At 38.9% G+C, this 18,744-nt stretch overlaps 2 protein-coding genes across 4 annotated transcripts in view; one reads left to right on the forward strand and one right to left on the reverse strand.

The window, feature by feature from the left end:
- Nucleotides 1-18,744, reverse strand: part of LOC145439227 (uncharacterized) — a 462,343-nt gene that overhangs the window by 129,219 nt on the left and 314,380 nt on the right. The gene's annotated exons all lie outside the window — the stretch shown is intronic.
- Nucleotides 15,903-18,184, forward strand: LOC145439918 (uncharacterized). Its single transcript, XM_080317593.1, has 3 exons — nt 15,903-16,306; nt 16,556-16,684; nt 16,814-18,184. The coding sequence occupies exons 1-3, from the start codon at nt 16,276-16,278 to the stop codon at nt 17,221-17,223; spliced, it is 570 nt and encodes a 189-aa protein (XP_080173719.1). The 5' UTR covers nt 15,903-16,275; the 3' UTR covers nt 17,224-18,184.

The raw sequence follows: 18,744 nt of genomic DNA on the forward strand, positions 1-18,744 counted from the left end.
CTTTTTACTGATACGGCCGGATCGGAGCCGGACCAGAGAATTGACAAACCGGGTCGGAGCCGGACCAGAGAATTTGTCGATCCGCTCCTCCCTAATATACATACGTTTCATCGCCATTCAGCTCGCCGATACAAATTGTCGTTTCTTCCGGGGTCTTGGATTGGACGTAAGCACATTTCTTGGACTGGCTGATGGGCTATGGTAGAATTGCTGACGAACTAAACAATATATATTGAAAATGTGACAGCGACCTATTCAAATACACAAATACATGCAGAAAAACACGAGTTATACAGCGTATAAGGAGTCTTAAATTTTTTTTTTCAAATTCAACTGACTACATGATAAAGTTGTTAGTTTGGCTAGAAAAACTCACTACACAAAACTTGGTTTAATACCAATTAGTAGCCACGTTGCTACAAGAGATGAAAGATTTGGATATAGCCTAATATATAAAAATTAAATAATTTTTTTTTCAATACTTTCTGATCACCAGGGTTGTAACCGAGTCACAAGGCTCCGAGTCACAAGTCAATCTCGCTTTTATAGTTTTGACTCGAGTCAAGTCGAGTCATTTCAATTCACCACCGAGTCAAGTCCGAGTCCAAGTCAGCGAGCAGAGTGCCGAGTCCGAGTCATGGAATTATGACTCGAGTCCCAGTCCAAGTCATTGCGTTGACTGTTCAGTTTCCAATTGAAGTCTTGGTAAACCCGCTTTTATAGCACTGTTTGGTGATATCGAATGGTTCGCATTTATAATATGCCAATTTTCGTCACTTTCAGCAGTTTATGGTCGCATTTTCAAGTACCAGTACCAGTACCAACAGACGAAATCCCAATAGTGTGTTGGCCTTAGAATTACAATGAAATATCAGTCTTGGCCGTCTGAGTCTCGAGTCAATGACTTGGTTCGAGTCAGTACACAGAATGACTCGAGTCGAGTCGAGTCATTTCGGTATTTTGAATAAATGACTTGAGTCAAGTCGAGTCATCAGAAAATCGTGAGTCGAGTCATGACTCGAGTCATTACAACTCTGCTGATCACCCCATGAAATTTATAGTTTTTCGACAGAAACGCTGCCAAACTAATTTGGTCAATTCCAACCAATGGAAGCCGAGTTATTGCATTCGAAAAATTAGGATATGAAAAAATTAATAACCTGCCCACCGTGAATACGACACCAATTATTCATATCCAAATTTCCGACTGCAATAACTCCGCTTCCACTGGTTGGAATTGAGCTAAATGTTGGATTGGTGTTGAAACTTCTCAAAGCTTCAAAAGCGTGTTCGACTTTTCATGCTTGAAATTGATGAATGCGTATCAGAGCTATCTTCTAACTTCTAATATTTACGAAGGGATTAATCAGATCTCGTATCACTCGAGATTCAGTGATAACTACACCACGTCCATCTTTGTACTGGAACAGGGGAAGTTGCTGAAATAGGATGGATAGGATTTTATCAAAGAACTCATAGAGCAAACATGTTGGCCGATACGAAAGAAGTGCAATACATTCGAGTCCTCTGTTTTAGGCAGTGTTGATCCGCACCCTTTCAGCCAAATGAAGACACTGCTTTGTTCAAGTTAACCGGAAATTTAATCGCTTTCTTCATGTCTGTGCATTACTGCATTGGGGCTGTTCAAAATGAGTTTTTTCTGGATTCCAGTCATTCAGTGAAAATAGTCAGGTTACTTTAAAGAACGTTGCACACCAAATTTGGTTCAATTCTGACAAGCATAGGGCTTCGGAGATACAATTGAAATTTTCAATTTATGAGGGAAAATTAACAAAAAAATCAAGGATAATAATCAGAGAATTATCAACGAAAAACTCGAATAACTCCGTTTCTATTAGTTGAAATTGAGTCAAATTTGTTTTTCATCGTTCTTGAAGACAGCTCAACAATATCATGGCGTTGACAGAAAAACCTTGATTTTTTAAAAAATTTCACCTAATAAATCAACTATTTCAATCTAATTTTGAAAAATTGTGTAGCCGTAACTGTGATTCTGATCAAATTTTTTAAAAAAACAGTCTATATAGTCATAATTCTAAATGTAGTATAATTTGTCAAAAAACTGTAGCTTTTAGCTATCATTCTAATTCCAATCTAATTTGAAAAAGTTGAAAATGATCTAGTTGTCCAAATCTGTCTTAGAGAACCCCTGGAGTTATCGTGTCAACTGTCAACCCCTCGTAGAAACCACTGCTTCAAGATAGCTTAATTAGAAAGTAGCTAATAGCTGTGATTCTGACATACCTTCAGCTTTTGACACTTCTAGTAAGATTGTCAGCACATAGTCGAGTACTCGAGTTGTACGTTTGCATTTTTCAGTTTGGCCTGTTTTGCATTTTCGATCTTCACACGTTTCTTCAATTCTGTTGCGCTGAGACCTTCAGGGGCTTGCGTTTCTATACAGAAAAATTACAGGTGGTCAGTGTAGTCAGCAATTCACTTTTCTAGAAGTGTTAATCAGAGGTGGCTACCTAGCTTCACGCAGGATTGATATGACACGATTTTCTGGTGACTCGACTTAACTCGCGTAATTTTTTCAAAGGACTTGACTGTAGGGTTACCATATTCTGGAATCGGGAAACGAGGACACTTTATAAAAATTTTCAAACTTAGAACAGTCAAAATTAGGTCAAAATTGTAGCGTTAGGCCGAAAATTGTCTAAATTGTTTACAAATTATTAACTTTTTTGTAACCTGCATTTCGTTCATTTTGTAGATTTTGCACTGTCCGTGAACTTACCATTTGACATTTTACCGTCTGTAGCCTACTTTATAGGCCTACACCTACACTCTACAGTTGTAGACGGGCCCCTTGTCTGCTCATTGTGAATCGTAAACATTTAAATGAAACAAATAGGTTGACATGGTGTTATGCTCAACGTACTGCAACATCCCAACTGAAGCAACACTGCGTGGGCATTGCATGGTTCTTATATCAAGAAGCGTTTTGCTACTAAACATTTTAATTATTTCTAACATAATGCGTAATGTAACTTCTGCAATTCTTGATAGGGCCAGATTTTGTTAAAATAAAGTTGAAAAATTTTAAGTTATCGAGGCAAACAAGTTTTATTCAGGTCATACTACCGTAATTTTCCATGTATAATCCGCAAAATTTACACGATTTTTGCCATAAAATCGGGGGTGCGTATTATACATGGGAACAACGCGATTGAAAAAAATCTCCCTCGATATAAAACTTGAAATCACACCTTTCTTTATGTTTGTTTCCAATCGCGCATCACTTTCAGCTATCGCGGGTAGTAATTCGTACTATAGAGTGTGACGCGCTGCCAATTAAGGGAAGCGCGTTGCTAATTAACGGGAGCCGTGTACACTATCACACGATCTCCTGCTGAGTTGGTTTGCCGGTTTTACGCGAGCGAAATGAGGTCAGTAATATTCATCGCGTCAACGCCAGGCCCGAACAATCGTATATACAGGAGGCCATGTGCGCAAGATATAATCGCTTGCGTAATCAGTCGCATCTCCAACAGACCTGTTGCACATGACATAACCGTTAGCCTAGGCGCAATCGCATCTGTAATAGGCATCGTGCGCAAGATGTTGGATGTCGGTTCGTTGGCCTAAACTAACTCGCCGCCGGCCTCGCAGGCTTTGGCTGCTATCTACTATCGTTTACAGACAATACCGTTAATTGTATAATGTCGGAACTATTCATGCACTGAAATGCAGGGTGCGTACTATACATGGGTACAGGCTTTTTCCCGGAATTTACATGCTATTTTAGGGGTGCGTATTATACATGGGGGCGTACTATACTTGGAAAATTACGGTACTTCGTAAGAAGTAAGTACAGACAGTAGTAAGTACAGACAGTTCCAACCAGAAATGAAGACAATTCTAACATTATGTGGGAAAACACCTAATTTGCATACATTTTAAAAGCTTTTTGGTCGAAAAATGTTATTTTTCAGGTGAAAAAATAACCCTAGTCAAAACCAGACATGTCATCAAATTCTCTGTTGGGATCGCCAGAATTCTGATTGCATTTGCATTTTCCTTACCATTCAGCAGGTCGGAGGTGCGGTCTTCAATCGGACACATCCCTCGGACATGCCAATGGCGATCTGTATAGAAGATGTCAAAAATGTAACAGCAACACATTGAATTTGAAAGATATGAATACATGCAGGAAATAATGTACACGCATCTGATATCTGATGATCATACGTACAACACACTTGATAATAAAAAGGAAGCACCAAGTTTCTCATTCAATGCAAATTTTTGATATTTATTTATTTATTTGATATTTTTGATATTTGGTATCGCCATGACCCAATTTGAGTTTTTTTTCATAATTCTGGGATTATCCTTGATCGGTGGATAATCTAAGAATTATCATCAAAAAACTCAAATACCTCTGCTTCTACTGGTTGGATTTGAGTCAAATTTGTTTTCCATCGTTTTTGAAGACAGCGCAACAATTTCATAGGGACAGAAGAATTTGATTTTTTTTTTCGCATTTTTTATAAATTCAAAATTTTCACACTGTACGCGCTTACAGGTTGTAATGAATTCAAATTTCGCGTGTATCATTTTTTAAGGCAACCCAATGATTTATTCGCGTAGCCGACAAGATTCAGGATTTTTTTTTTTCAACAGCCCGACTGCACAGCCTGTCGTAGTGGTGTGGCGGAAGAGAGGGATGTGGCCAATTTTGCCCCATTTCCTCATGATTGGGCAACTACATGATACTGCACTATAGTTGTACCAGACGCAAATGAATAGCTTTGCACAGCATATAGGCAAATAGAGTGGAACATGACGTAACTAAAATATCATGACATTGCAGTTCCAATACAGTAGTTTTCTGAAGAAAATAGCTATACTCAAAAAAAATTCATGATTTTATCTTTAATTTGATACCACAACAGTTTTAGAGAGAAGAGACTCTTGAAAACAATAATTTTTGAATATTTTTGTACGACAACATTTTTCAACAACCGATGCTTCAGCAATACCTAAACATTTATTACATATTGGAAAGCAAAATGCATGTAAATGCTGGTTTTATTTTCTTTTTAATTGGGGTCACCTCTAAAGAGGTTGCCGACCGTAGACTTTGACAACTCGATAATCCTAGTCTAATTCCACTAAATTAGAGCGAAATGCCAGTCATCTAATTCTATTCTAATTTGGAAAAGTCCAAAATTTTCTAGTTTTCAAAGTCTGACCGACCGGTGGTCTAGAGTAGGTCAGCCCCACGATACTGACGATTTTTTTGCTGAATATTAGACCGCACATACCTGGTCATAAGAGACCGTCCCTGCCAAGATATAAATCCCTCTGGCCATCTTTCTCATTCCGTCATTTCTTTGTCTGCTCACAGCTTGATTAACTCGAATCTCATTCCCTTCCAGGCTGTTGCCCTGCAATGGTAGTTACAAAGTCACACATATGTTGACAGACCGACTTGTACAAGCTATCATCTAGTTAGTTGACGATCAACTAACCACTGATTATTTAGTAGTTCTGGTTCTAGTTGCGGATTTCGGAAAGTAGGGAGTTGCAGTTGCGCATTTCAGAAAATAATTTGTGGTACCGTGGTACAATGATTTGCGTACCGGTACTCGAATCTGAATCAAGCACCGTAACCGTAATGATTCGAGTCGAGCAGTGAAAGACGATTTTTTGGACTAATAAAAGTGTACGCCAAGTTTCATCAAAAAGTTATAACTGCATCAATTTTCTGAAACCTCGATTGGTCGTATCATAACATACGAAACATATTGTACAAAGCTATGCACGTTAGAGTCAATAACATTTCTGTGTTGCTGGGATCGACTTGCAACTTTGTCACGAAGCCAAATAAAGTATTTTCGAAAAATACCAAATCATCATTATGTGGTGAAGAGCTAGCCTTATGTTTCGCAGTTGCATGAAAAGTAGGCTACATACTCAAGCTTTTGGGTGTCCCATATACTTTTATCATCATCATAAGCGAATATCAAATACTCGACATGAAGCCTAATACTTGATTCAGGATAGAATCACTCATGCACTATGTAATCACTCATGTAGGCCTACTATGTAATCACTCATGTAAGTCTAGTAATTACAAGCAAACCTTTTTCCTGCATGATTTCATCTCCAGCATCATCGTCCATCGGTAATTACATTTCAAGTCGACAACACAGTCACCCACTAGGTCTCAGATGTTCATGTCATTTTAGGAGTAAATATGGTATCTAGCACTGAGTGTAGAAAACATGATGTTTTCAATATCCATACACTGAAACCATTTGTGCTCACTTAACGATGAAGTTTAATCACGTTAGTTTCACATTCCTCGTTACAGTAAGGTCATTCATGGCAGGACACCAAAGATGAATATTTTTTCACTGGCTTGCTAAATTCATAGATTTATACAACATGACAACATTCTCAGGTAGAAGTAGCTCATTTATACAGACACAAGTTCAGATCTGCATAAAAACAGCACTTGGATTTCACGGTTAAATGAGCAGAAAGCTTGTTTTCATCACGCGATAACTTGAAAACTTCATTCAAAATGGATACCGGTAGCTCAGCTATAGCATTTTACAAGGTGATGAGTTAAATTTCAGCAAAATCTGCAACTTGATGGAGACCGAATTTCTCTTCGGTTCATTTCACATAGAATTACCTATATACAGCAGTTACCTAATGTCACAAACAATCCAGTAGGCTGGCTTGGTCATGGCTCAAGGTTGAACTTAATCAGACTTCCAGGATCATTTTACATTCAGTAATTTCATTCTCAAGCGAGGCAGGAACGAACGATCGATACTCCATGGAAACTCGCAAATCATGTTTGATAGAAGCTGTAAGCCAATATGTTATCGGTGTCTCGTACGGACTAAAGACTCTACTGAATACACACAGGTGTGAAGCAAGACGCTGAGAACCGTCTTGGCACACCAAACATATTACTCTAAATGTATCAGGATTCCATTTTCGGGCATAAACACTTCTTCCTTGGCGAGAGCGATTTTCAGAGTCCGGGGTTACCGGTATTGACTATCAAGCCATGTTACCATTTCAAAAGATTTCACATCACACCAAACCTTTCGTAACAAACAGATGCAGCCAGAGGCCATCACAATTTCGAGTTGGTAACCTCTATTCCTATCGATATACCAAGACTGTACTATTGTATGTGAGCATAGTAGAAGCGCTAAACGGTATGCCAATAAAGCACTGGTCTACAATCAATCAACGCTTTACCGAGTAATATAAGTGAATCAGCCTGTACTCTGAAACATATTAGCTATATCTCAAACGTCCGATCGAATTAAAACTGATATTAGTACACTCAATCAGCAGATTTCACTCCATGTTTTGACTCAGAGCCATTCATGCACGTGAGACATTAGCTCCACCACGCGGAAGGATGAAAGGCGTTAAATCGATAACATCATGCAGTTCGATATTACATTTCCTTCAAAAATCTATTTAGTTTTGTCATCTCTCCTAATTTTATTCTCCTGTACATGTCGTTATCATCGGATAAGTCGATAAAGCGCACACTCGAATAGGGTACGTATTATAAGCATTTAAAAGAACTATACTGCTAGAAAAGTTAGGAGCCATCGATGCATGACGTCCTTGGAAGCCGAGGAGACCGCTTGCCTAGTAACCACTGTATATATCGTTTTGCACTTTGCCCTATGCCAGGGGCGGGCAACTTGTCCGGTCAGTGAGCCGCATATGGGAAAATTAGGCACTTGGCGGGCCAGATTACAGAATATATACAATTATATATTATACCTTAATCGCGTATTTATCCACCGCTACAATGAATCAATTGTGTTTAATACCAGCTATCCGACAGTCGTCGAGCATGTCCGCATTCAAGTCGAAATACAAGCAATTTCTCCTAAATCAATACTAGCCAGTCTTCGGGATTACCGGACCACGACCTAACATCGACCTCGCCCTTCGCCACATGCCACCTCATTTTGTCGCTTGCGTCTTATATTCTCTGCATTACTTTTCAGTCAGTGTCCACGCCTCTTATTTACTTCGCCTAGGCTAAGGTTGGTGTCTGATCTTAATGGCTGCTTCAAGTTGTTTCGACACCTTCCTATCTTCGCATTGTATCGCAGTCTTGTGATGTTTTGAAACGATGAAAATATTAATAAACCTGATTGATTGATGTAAACTTCAAGTTTAAAGCATAGAGATCAAAAAGAGTATTTCATGAATTTCTTTACAACAGCTATTGAAGTCAATTAGACATCTATGGTCACTCAATACTAGTTTTTTGAACTCTGATTGCATGTCATATGCAAAAACCCTTAGTGAAGACTGCTAATGTTCGCGGCAGTGTTGGGATTTAGTCACTGCCAATGGGCGGGATGGCCAAATGTGAATCGAAATTAATAACAAACATGAAGAAAGATGCGATTTGAAGTTTTATTTGGAGGGAGATTTTTTTCAAGAATTGTTGTACCCAACCTTAAAATACATTTACTGGTACCTTTGATTTAATTTTATTGGGTCTATAACAAATAAGGGCTATTGTTCTGTCTCTAAGGATCATGAGAACTTCTCAATGTCTTATTTAGCAGAATAACGTTAGTTTATGCTACAAGAACAATATATTATAGATACACAGTGTGCCGCCACAGAATCTCAGGTGGCCGTGAGTCTTTCTGGGATTTCCAAAAAAACACTGTGTGTGTATAATATTGAAGATTCGGCATGCAGACAAGCAGATGTGTCTTGAAAGCGGTCAAACGTTTACAGCAAACTGATAAAAAAGAACAGAGGACCAAGTACACTGTCCATGAAACCAATCCTGGCCTTGCCGATGAATAGGGTAATGTCTAAATCAGTGGTTCCCAACCTATTTCGACCCATCGCCCCCTTTTCAAGCTCAACACCGATCATCGCCCCCCAAATTTTGTGTACAGAAAATTGGGCATACAATTCTGTAATCAACGGCGTGTTGACTGAAAAAAATAAAACTAAAAAAGGTCAACTTGACGGTTCGAAGCCTAATTTGACACTTTTGTAACTAAATTTCCGTGGGTATACTAAAAAAAAAAGGTCAGCTGTTTTGACGCGTAATCGCCCCCCTATCGCCCCCTTCGCTATTTTCGCCCCCTTTGTAAATTTTCGCCCCCCTATCGCCCCCTTCGTCATTTTCGCCCACCTAGAACGCCAAATCGCCCCCCGGTGGGCGATAACCGCTGGTCTAAATCATACTTGGGCAACTATGTGTAGATAAAAATCAATTTTGATTCGCTTCAAATCAACTCATAAATACGAAATCGTGCCGCAAATCATTGTACTTGTACAATGTCTAGAATTCAATTTACACATAAACAATACTTTCCAGGATTTTCTGTAAACATATGTTGGCGAGCAATCAATTCATTCGGAAGCCTTAAATCAAGCCATCGTTTTTCAGAAGAAGAACAGCTCATTGATTTACTGATTGCTGCTAGTTTTGAAACTCTGATTTCACGAAAAGTTGAGGATGTCCCTTTCAAATCCTATTCCATGATGAGTGCAATCAAAATTTATTGTCCCCTTCACCTTAAAAGGTTTATTTGTATATATATCTGTTTCTTTCATTTTGACTAAAATAATAATCCGTAACCGAGATACACTGCTTGGAATACAACAATATGCAGGCATGTTATTCAACGATTAAACATCGTTTCAGTGCTATATATATCTGTATAAACAAGCATAGCCATCACATATGCCTATACACGTGAATCGATTTTTAAGCAACCGGAAATGTGTCACAATAATCCTAAAAACTTTGGTAATCACTGTATATATATAATCATTCCATATTATTAATATCGATCACACGAATAGCAGTAATTAAGGATATCCATACCGGTAGCTCCGGTTGACGACGATGAAGGCACATCAGTGATACCAGAATCTTCACATCGACGTCTTTCCGCCATGATAACTATCACATAATATCAAATAGTTACCGCATCATAAAATACTGATAATGCAAGAAAAGTAATTACGTTAAATCATGAACTCTATATGCACGATACGTTGAGACTCAAAAATTTGATAGGACTGATTCAAGTCAGCAACTGCGAACGGTCACAAAGTCTCATTATCCAAGTGAAATTCGATTACCGTTCAGTAACAAATCACATCAAGTATGCAAGAAGCAAACAATTTAATATGTTCATGTCATTTACCTGGAGTCCAACTCAAACCTAGCGATCCGTAATGTAACAGTCAACAAATAAGCTTCTAGTTCAGGATTAATATTCCAGTAAAATATAATAATCCCTGGCATATCAGTTCCAGAACTAATAAAATAATAGAACGGAACTTCAAAACCTATTATTCTTAAAGCAACTACACTATCAGAGAACAAGGTTTAGATCTGAAACTGTTTTAATTTGAAAGGGTATGATCCATGACTAGCAACCTGTCATTTCTCTTATGACTCTAAATACCACTCATGAATGTCAAGCCATACCGCAGCTGAAATAATTCAATCACTCCAAAGTGTAACTGCCTTACCAGCCTGTCTGACGTTGATCAATGTATTGGAATTCAGAAGGTTCTCGTTGAAACGAATCAGACCAAATCAGATTATTTATACCACTAAGAATCTGGTGTTCGGTGAGTATTTGACAACGTAGTTCAAAACCTTGCACTGCACAATGGGCTGCTTGATAACGAATTTCACTATGCTATGATGAGTGACAATAACACAAGTGTGTCAAGTAGACGATTACAAAGGAGAGGGTAAGCATCCAATCAGATCAGTAAGTGTTCCTTACATGCAACACAATGGGGGTTCTCTCAGTTTACATTGAGTAGTTCACATCACGGTTATTGTTTGCTGATTAAAACAGTGTTTTTCACATTGCTGCATTTCTTGATTATCGTAATTTTCCGTGTATAATGCGCAAAATTTTACCGTATTATACATGGGTACAACGAGCCTTGAAAAAATCTCCCTCGATAAAAAAACTTGAAATCACACCTTCCTTCATGTTTTTTTTCAATCACGCATCACATTCGGCCATAGTGCCCAGCCCAGTAATTATTATTATTAGTGTAACGCGCTGCCAATTAGTGAGAAGCGTGTTGCAAATTAACGAGAGTCGTTTTTACAGCACGCAATCTCCTGCTGAGTTAGTTTGCCGTTTGTAAGGAGCGAAATTAGGCCATTGACTGCTGCACACGCGCGCGGCAATCATCGCCTCAACGACAGGCCTGAACAATCGCATGTGCGTGATTTAGTCGCATCTCCGACAGGCCTGGTGCGGTGGTGCGCACGACATAACCGTTGGCCTCGCAGGCTTTGGTTGCTATCTACTATCGTTAAGAGACGTTAATTGTATAATGATTAGCGATGGTTACATGGTTATGTCATAATTATTCAACAGTGACATTGCAAAACAGAATGACATCGAATACTAAAACACAATTCATGTACTGCGGATGCAGAGTGCGTACTGTACATTGGCATGGGCACAGGCTTTTCCCAGAATTTGCATGCCATTTTAAGGGTGCATATTATACATGGGGTTGTTCTATACTTGAAAAACTGTTGAACACCTTGTTGAAAGAACGTTACTATTCGAATTTGCAGGCATATAAGTAACACCATTAAATTCGGCACTGCAATTAAAAATCGGATGGAATAAAATGGAACTTGTACGGGCGATACAATTGATTTCAGAGAGTGTATTAGCTCGTCTAATCGGTAGAGCACAGAGAGCACTGGTTTCTATGCGCACATATGCTATTTTTAAAAAGGAGCTTTATCTGCACTGTCGTCGTTTCGAGTGATTACTAAGTAGTGATCTAGATCAGTGGTTCTCAACCTTTTCGACCTCGCGGCACACTTCGAAAATTAAAAATAGTTTGCGGCACACTAGCACAGTGGTTCTAAACTCTTTTGGCTTACGGCACAGGCAAACTACCACCATGCGTATAGCAGCAACCATCGTTTTACAGTGGTGGTCACTGACGATTGACGAAGTACTGCTACCTTTTCGGAGCACTCAAGTTGGCGTTTCTCTGCGTGAAATGCATCTACGAATGGTATCATTTGACATGGGAATCGTTTTCAATTCTTCCCAAACATTTTTCTACAATTTTATTGTGGGCCGGAAGAAGAGCTGTCTGCGTTTACGTGTGAGGTTTTGAATTATCAGCTATTACCTCTGTTACCACATAACTGGCCTGCTGAGATCTCGTTTAAACTTCAGGTTCAGCTTAATTTCATAAGATTGACTTGACAATAAAGTCTGCCCACTACCGCATTGTCGATGTAATTAACCATCGCATCGAAGAGTCCATCACGATCGCCACTAACAAATACAGAGGTGTTTATACAATATACATGGATGCCAAACGCATTTCCACGTAGATCGTGTAATAGCACATGTGAGGATAGTGTACCTCAATAATCTTACTGGCAGCCACCCGCAGTTCACTTGTAGTTCCAACAAATCGGAATAATAAACCTCAGCGGCGGGGAAATTTGTAACTGATATAATTTGATCAACTTTATGGTGAGAATGAGCAGTCCAATTAGCACACTAGTGTGCCGCGGCACACCGGTTGAGAACCACTGATCTAGATAGTCATACACAAACTAAACAGTCTTTCATCAGATCGGAAAAGGCTAAATAACTATAGAGACTAGAGGTCATATATTTTGAATCGCACAATCGGCCAACAAGGTTTAGCTGATGATGATATTGTGGATGTGCCACAATGCCGCATACACACAATAATTGCATAATTGCATGATTGCAAGATGAGTGTCAGGTGGCAAACCTTGCAAATACACGTGTAGCCTTCGGCACCTATGGGTCTTGACCCATTCTTCAAGAATCCCTGATCTAGCGGTACCTGTAGGTACATAACACAACAACATGAAGCTGTGCGGTTAACAAGTTCAATGTTTGTACCTGAGACGCTGTGCTATCCTTTAATTTATAGAGCTAGTAAAATGTAAGCTGAGCGATTGTCCCTACCAAACAATCGATGATGTATGCACAATAGGACTGGTCAATGATTAATTTTTTCTCTAATTTCACAGGCTCGGCCTACTTGATAAGCTGACACCAAATTTGGTACAATTGCAACCTGTAGCCGCATTGCTACAAGAGAAGAACGTTTTGGATTTATTATATGAAATATAAAATAAAAAACTAATTTTTCTGTCAACAACATGAACCAAGTTATTGTGATATAACAATTTGGATTTGACAAAATAATAATTCTAATTCTAGGTCACCGTGAATACACTATTTTTTTTTAATCCATAATTTTTTCCTGCCTGGTGCAGACACCATCCCTGTGATCGCAATTGTAATCACCCGTTGATCAGTGGCTTTATTTAGTGAGCCTATACATTGGGGTTGTTTAAAACTAACTTATTTTGTTTGATGAAATTGTCAGGTTGACTAAATGAATTCTGCAATCTGAATTCGGCTCAATTTCAACCTACAGAAATATTGCCATTATTAAAAAAAATCAAAAACATTTCAAATTTTACTAGGCTAGCCTACTTCATGAAATTGTTAGATTGTTGTAAAAACAAATCAGAGCAAAAGTTGGAAAAAAATCGACACAAAAACAACAAATCCAATTTATTTTTGATACTCAGCCTATGAATACTTTCTGGTTCCCTCAATTTTGGCAATAAGGCATAGTCGTTTGTGATATTGTTGACACAAAATGTCACTATAAATTTCATAGCGTACATCAGTCAAGTTGCTTGAAACTGATCCAACTAATAGGGTATATCTGTGGAAGTCGAACATGCACCAGAAAAATTTCGACATACCGGTGGGTATCCTCACATGTAGCAAGGCAAAGACGTTACAAAGAATGTCAAACATTCAAATATTATTAATGTAATAGCCATTAATACATTTTTAATACAAAATCCTACAAGTGTTGAGTTTAGTGGTTATCATGTTTGCAATAACAGTCAAGAAGGCATATAGGGGTGGTCAAACAATTTGTTGGAAAGCACTGTCTCCTCTAATTTCTCACGAGTGTGCGAGCACTCGTCAACTCACTGCACGGTCCCTTGGACAACAGTGCGTAACTACTAAAAAAATGTCGTCACTTTGGATTTTATTTGCGCAGCGTAGATTTTTCTGTGTGCAGATACCGTGTCAGCACTGCACAATTGCCGCATGCGCGCAGCTTAGAGGGAACATTGTTGGAAAGCATTTTTAAACCAGCAATTCATCATGTTTCATGGCAACTGTGAATAAATCCAATGCCTTGTCTACAGAAAGTCAGCAACTATAACCAAATTACGATAAGAGCAATTTCGAGCTTCCGTGGAAGACCAATTCAATTTTCGTGTAGAAAAACGACAAATCCTACTATAGAAGAGGACACATCGTAGTACTATTTAAAACAGAAATATCATGTAGCCTTTACCGTCTGCTGTGTAACCTCGACAACAAACTAAACTTCATACCAGTAAATTCTGTCTATGCTACTCCTATACCACTACCCTTGCGTCAGGAAGTCAGTCAGTCAGACTGTAGCGTCAGCGTGGGGAACGGGGATCAGCTCGTCGACTAAAGTATCATTCAGATCTTTACCTTAAGAGTCATTGAGAAATCTATGTACCTTTACTATCTTCTCTGCATGGTACCGCTATAGCTGGTGAAGTTGTAAGTACTTAAAACCAACTTTTATAATTCGCACGGAGGACCACAGCTGATTAGTACATTTACCTAAAATATTTCTAACCACAACAAACCTAAATTGTCTTGTGCGGCAAGTGCGGTACGATCGGCCATACTTTATCCACAATGCGATCAACAACAATATATTTTACCAGTCACAACATAGTGTCCCATTGGACAGTATAGTCACAATAGGTGGTAATACACTAAAATTTCAGTCGTTACAAGTTTGATCGACACCCACGTGGGAACAGGGTTCAACTATCACCCAACTGTCCACATTCAAGTCGAAATACAAGCAATTACTACTAAATAAATACAGTCCATCCTCAAAATTACCGGACCACGACTGACCTATCGATCTCGCTTCCCATGACATGCCGCCCTATTTCTTGTCGCATTCTTTTTCTATACTATCTTCTTTACCTTCATTCAGTGTGCATGCCTCCTCTTTACATCGTCTAGGCCAGAGGTCTCAAACACGCGGCCCGCCAAAGCATTTTGTGCGGCCCGCGACGACATTTTAGATTTTTATTAAATTTACAAAATAAAAGTGTCACATATATCCTTTCAGGTTATAAAGTGAAAATTCCCTCTTGAATTGCTCCGAAAGCCTTAAAGTATTCATCGAACTTCACTATCACGTAGGGCTGGGCAAAATCGAGTACCTGAATGATTCGATTCTGAATCACGTAATATGCTTCTAGTCGAGTCGAGTAATCGAGTATCACTCATTATGACTTCATAACAGAATGTAATACGTCAAAGTTCAAATACGTACCGTTTATGCTACTACAAAGAATATAATGCCTGTTATCCTTCTCATAAATGATACTTTGGTATTTTTCGACCACACCAATTTCATTCAACTTGGCGACAATGTTGTGGGCTGATCATGACTTTGAAAATGTGCTACGTCCAGTAACCTTCATAGCTTTGTAAGATATGTTTCGTATGCTACAATGCCGCCAATCAAGGTTTCAAGCCTCAACGGTGGATGATAGTATCGAAACTATAATTCTAGTTGATAAATTAACTTTGATTGGCGATAAGCGTATAATTTCAGTACTCGAAAAAAACGTCTTTTGCTACTCGACTCGAATCATTAAAATTATTACTCGATTCAGATTCGAGTACTCGAATCATTGTGCCCAGCCCTACAGTATCACGCCAATAGGCCTTTTGCAGGACTTCGATCACGTGACTAGATACGCATAGCAACAACAAATTGGGTAGCAAGCTACTTTTTCGTGCACCTGACTCAATGCTAAATATCGTGTAGTATATTGTTGATTTCTAGTTGTAAACGTTTCGGAAATTAGTCTTGGAAGTGCGCAGGGATTCAGATGTGTCGAATGTCAATGCTACGCAAAGGATTTAGAATAATTCCGTTAAAATAATTGATATTTTAATCGTTGTTTGGTACATACCCAACATTGATTTGATGACACAAAATTCGGCATTGAAGGAGACTGAGTGATATTTTTGCAGCAGTAAGATAGTTGTAGATAGTAGTTGTTGTTGCAGTAGTAGTTGTTAATTTTTGCAATATTTCGAATGACATCGATCGTGAGCTATGGCGGTTGCATCAGCTTCAACCGGTAGAGGTAAGTACCAGTTTCTTATTCAGTTATATTTTTCAAAAATAATAATTTCATGCACCTAACAAGCTCAGTGCTTAGCCCAAGCTCAGTGGTCATTGCAATACTTCCTGGATTAGATGTCAGTGAACCATGATATTGCTTTATGTGTTTATAACCAGGTACGGTAGCCATATTTCATGTGGTTGTAAACATCGACTACTGCAACCAATATAGTGCCATATGCACCAAATAGATGTAGCTTTCATATTCCAGATTTGTCAGCATTTCCCGATCTGACGTTTGGAGAAGTTGAAAGTTACGCGAAGACAGCATCTGGGTGCGAACATACCGCCAAGGGTTACAAGTTCTTTGCGGAGCCTGGATATATACACAATGTTAAAGGTGTATTAAGTTCAGAGATATTCATAAAATTATGACTACCTTTGCTCTTTTTCATTTGGCCAATTTATAATATTTAGATGTTTTTAATTCCTATATATTGCTGGTTTTTGATTATCATCAATATTGCAGTATCACATGATGTTGACTCCGCCATTGTCACTGCTAAGTGTCACCACTCGATGAAGAAAAACGAGCATCCTCATCAGCTGCAAGTGATGGTGCAACGAACTGGCCCGACAAAATCTATTTCTGGCAACTGCTCGTGCGCTGCAGGCCTAGGAGGCTACTGCAATCACGTAGTTGGATTGCTCTATTACCTGGCACATTGCAAACAACTTGGGCTGCATAGCGTACCAGACTCCGCCACATGTACTGGAATGAAGGAGCGATGGAGTATTCCAAGGGAGCGGAAGATAGGCAATCAAGAAATTGGGGACGTACTAGTTAAGAAAATTCAACCTGGAGCCAACTACGATCGGTATATTAAATCAACTCTGTATTCGCCAGCCACCTATTATCCAATTTTCAGTCAAAATTAATATGGCGATTTAAGTCCCAAGCCTCTTGCTGCAACACTAGCACCTGGATTAAATGATTCAATGGAAATGAAGCCTACTAAATTTGGTCATGCGGTGAAGGGCAGCGTGATTTCGTACCAACAAAAAATGTCAGCCGAATATCTGATTAATGACTACTCATGCACTGTCTTCCCAAATTTGCCCCTTCCCGATGCCGGTATCCGCTTCAACAATGCAATATCATTATGTCTTCAGCAGGATAAGCTCGCCGACTTATATGCAATGAGTCTATCTAGAGAAGTGGCCATAGATGTGGAGACAAAGACAAGAGCACAAAGTCATAGCAGTTATTGGACTCAGCTTCGCAAGTCGAGAATTACTGCCAGTAAATTTGGACTAGTTGCAAAGCGTCAAAGTAACTTTGAGACTCTTATCACGTACCTTAATCCATCACGCAGAGTTATTACAGGACCAATGCAGAGGGGGCTGAATTTATATATGCTTCTAAAGCAAAAAAAGACAAAGTGAATCTTTACCCATCCGGCTTAATTATCAATCCAAAATGTCCCTGGTTGGGCTGCACACCTGACCGCAAGGTTTTTGATGGCACCGTTGAGCTACAAGGACTGAGTCCATTTGGTCTCTTGGAGATCAAAGTTGTTAAAGAAGGCGCTACCGACTTCAGGAATGTAGCTTACATTTTAAAAGATGTAGATTCCAATCCGATCAGACTCAAAAGGACCCATGACTATTATTATCAAGTTCAGTGCCAATTAGCATTGAGTGGTCTTGACTGGTGCGAATTTTTTAGCTATGTGTATGACGAAACTTTTTTCATTGAGAGGATTATGTTTGATCCTGCATTTTTTCAAATTGCCAAGGATAATGTTGACAAATTTTTCTTCGACTATTTCTTGTGAGCTGCATAATAGGCCTACCCAATGAATACAGAACAAAACTTAATAAATTCCATTTCTTTCCATGTTTATTCAAAAATTCAACGAATATAAGTACAATATTAAGCTCAACGAAAATGAAAGTAATTGTGAACAGAGCTAGTCATCCTGATGAATATTGTCGGCAGTGACAGCATCATCTATCTCTTTAATTAATGGGCCTTGAAAATTGGTAAGCAAACAAGCCACTGTATAAAGTTGATTAACTGAACCAAGGGTGTTTAATGGTATATCTGAATCAAAAATGTGAAATTCCTTGATCCTTCTTATTGCTCGCTCAACGTGAATTCTAATTTTAGCAATGGCCTTTGTTTTCAAGATGTCATCTGGTGAAAACTGGTTCTGATGGCGGAGATAAGGAGGTAAATTCAGTGAAACATTCCTTTTGTTAAGCATAGATTGAATGTCAAACCCCTTATCTGCCATGACACTGTCATGAGGCTCAAGAAGCTCTAAAATTCCACTGCATCGTGTAATTTCCCTGTCTGATATGGAACCAGTATAAAGGCTCGATACGAATGTTATAGCTCCGTGGGGAGCAATCCCAATCAAACCCTTCAGGGTTGTGTTCGACTTATAGGATGAA

The sequence above is a fragment of the Botryllus schlosseri genome, chromosome 1 (assembly GCF_051294905.1).
Source record: "Botryllus schlosseri isolate E-star chromosome 1, Bs_hap1, whole genome shotgun sequence".
Classification (NCBI taxonomy): Eukaryota; Metazoa; Chordata; class Ascidiacea; order Stolidobranchia; family Styelidae; genus Botryllus; species Botryllus schlosseri.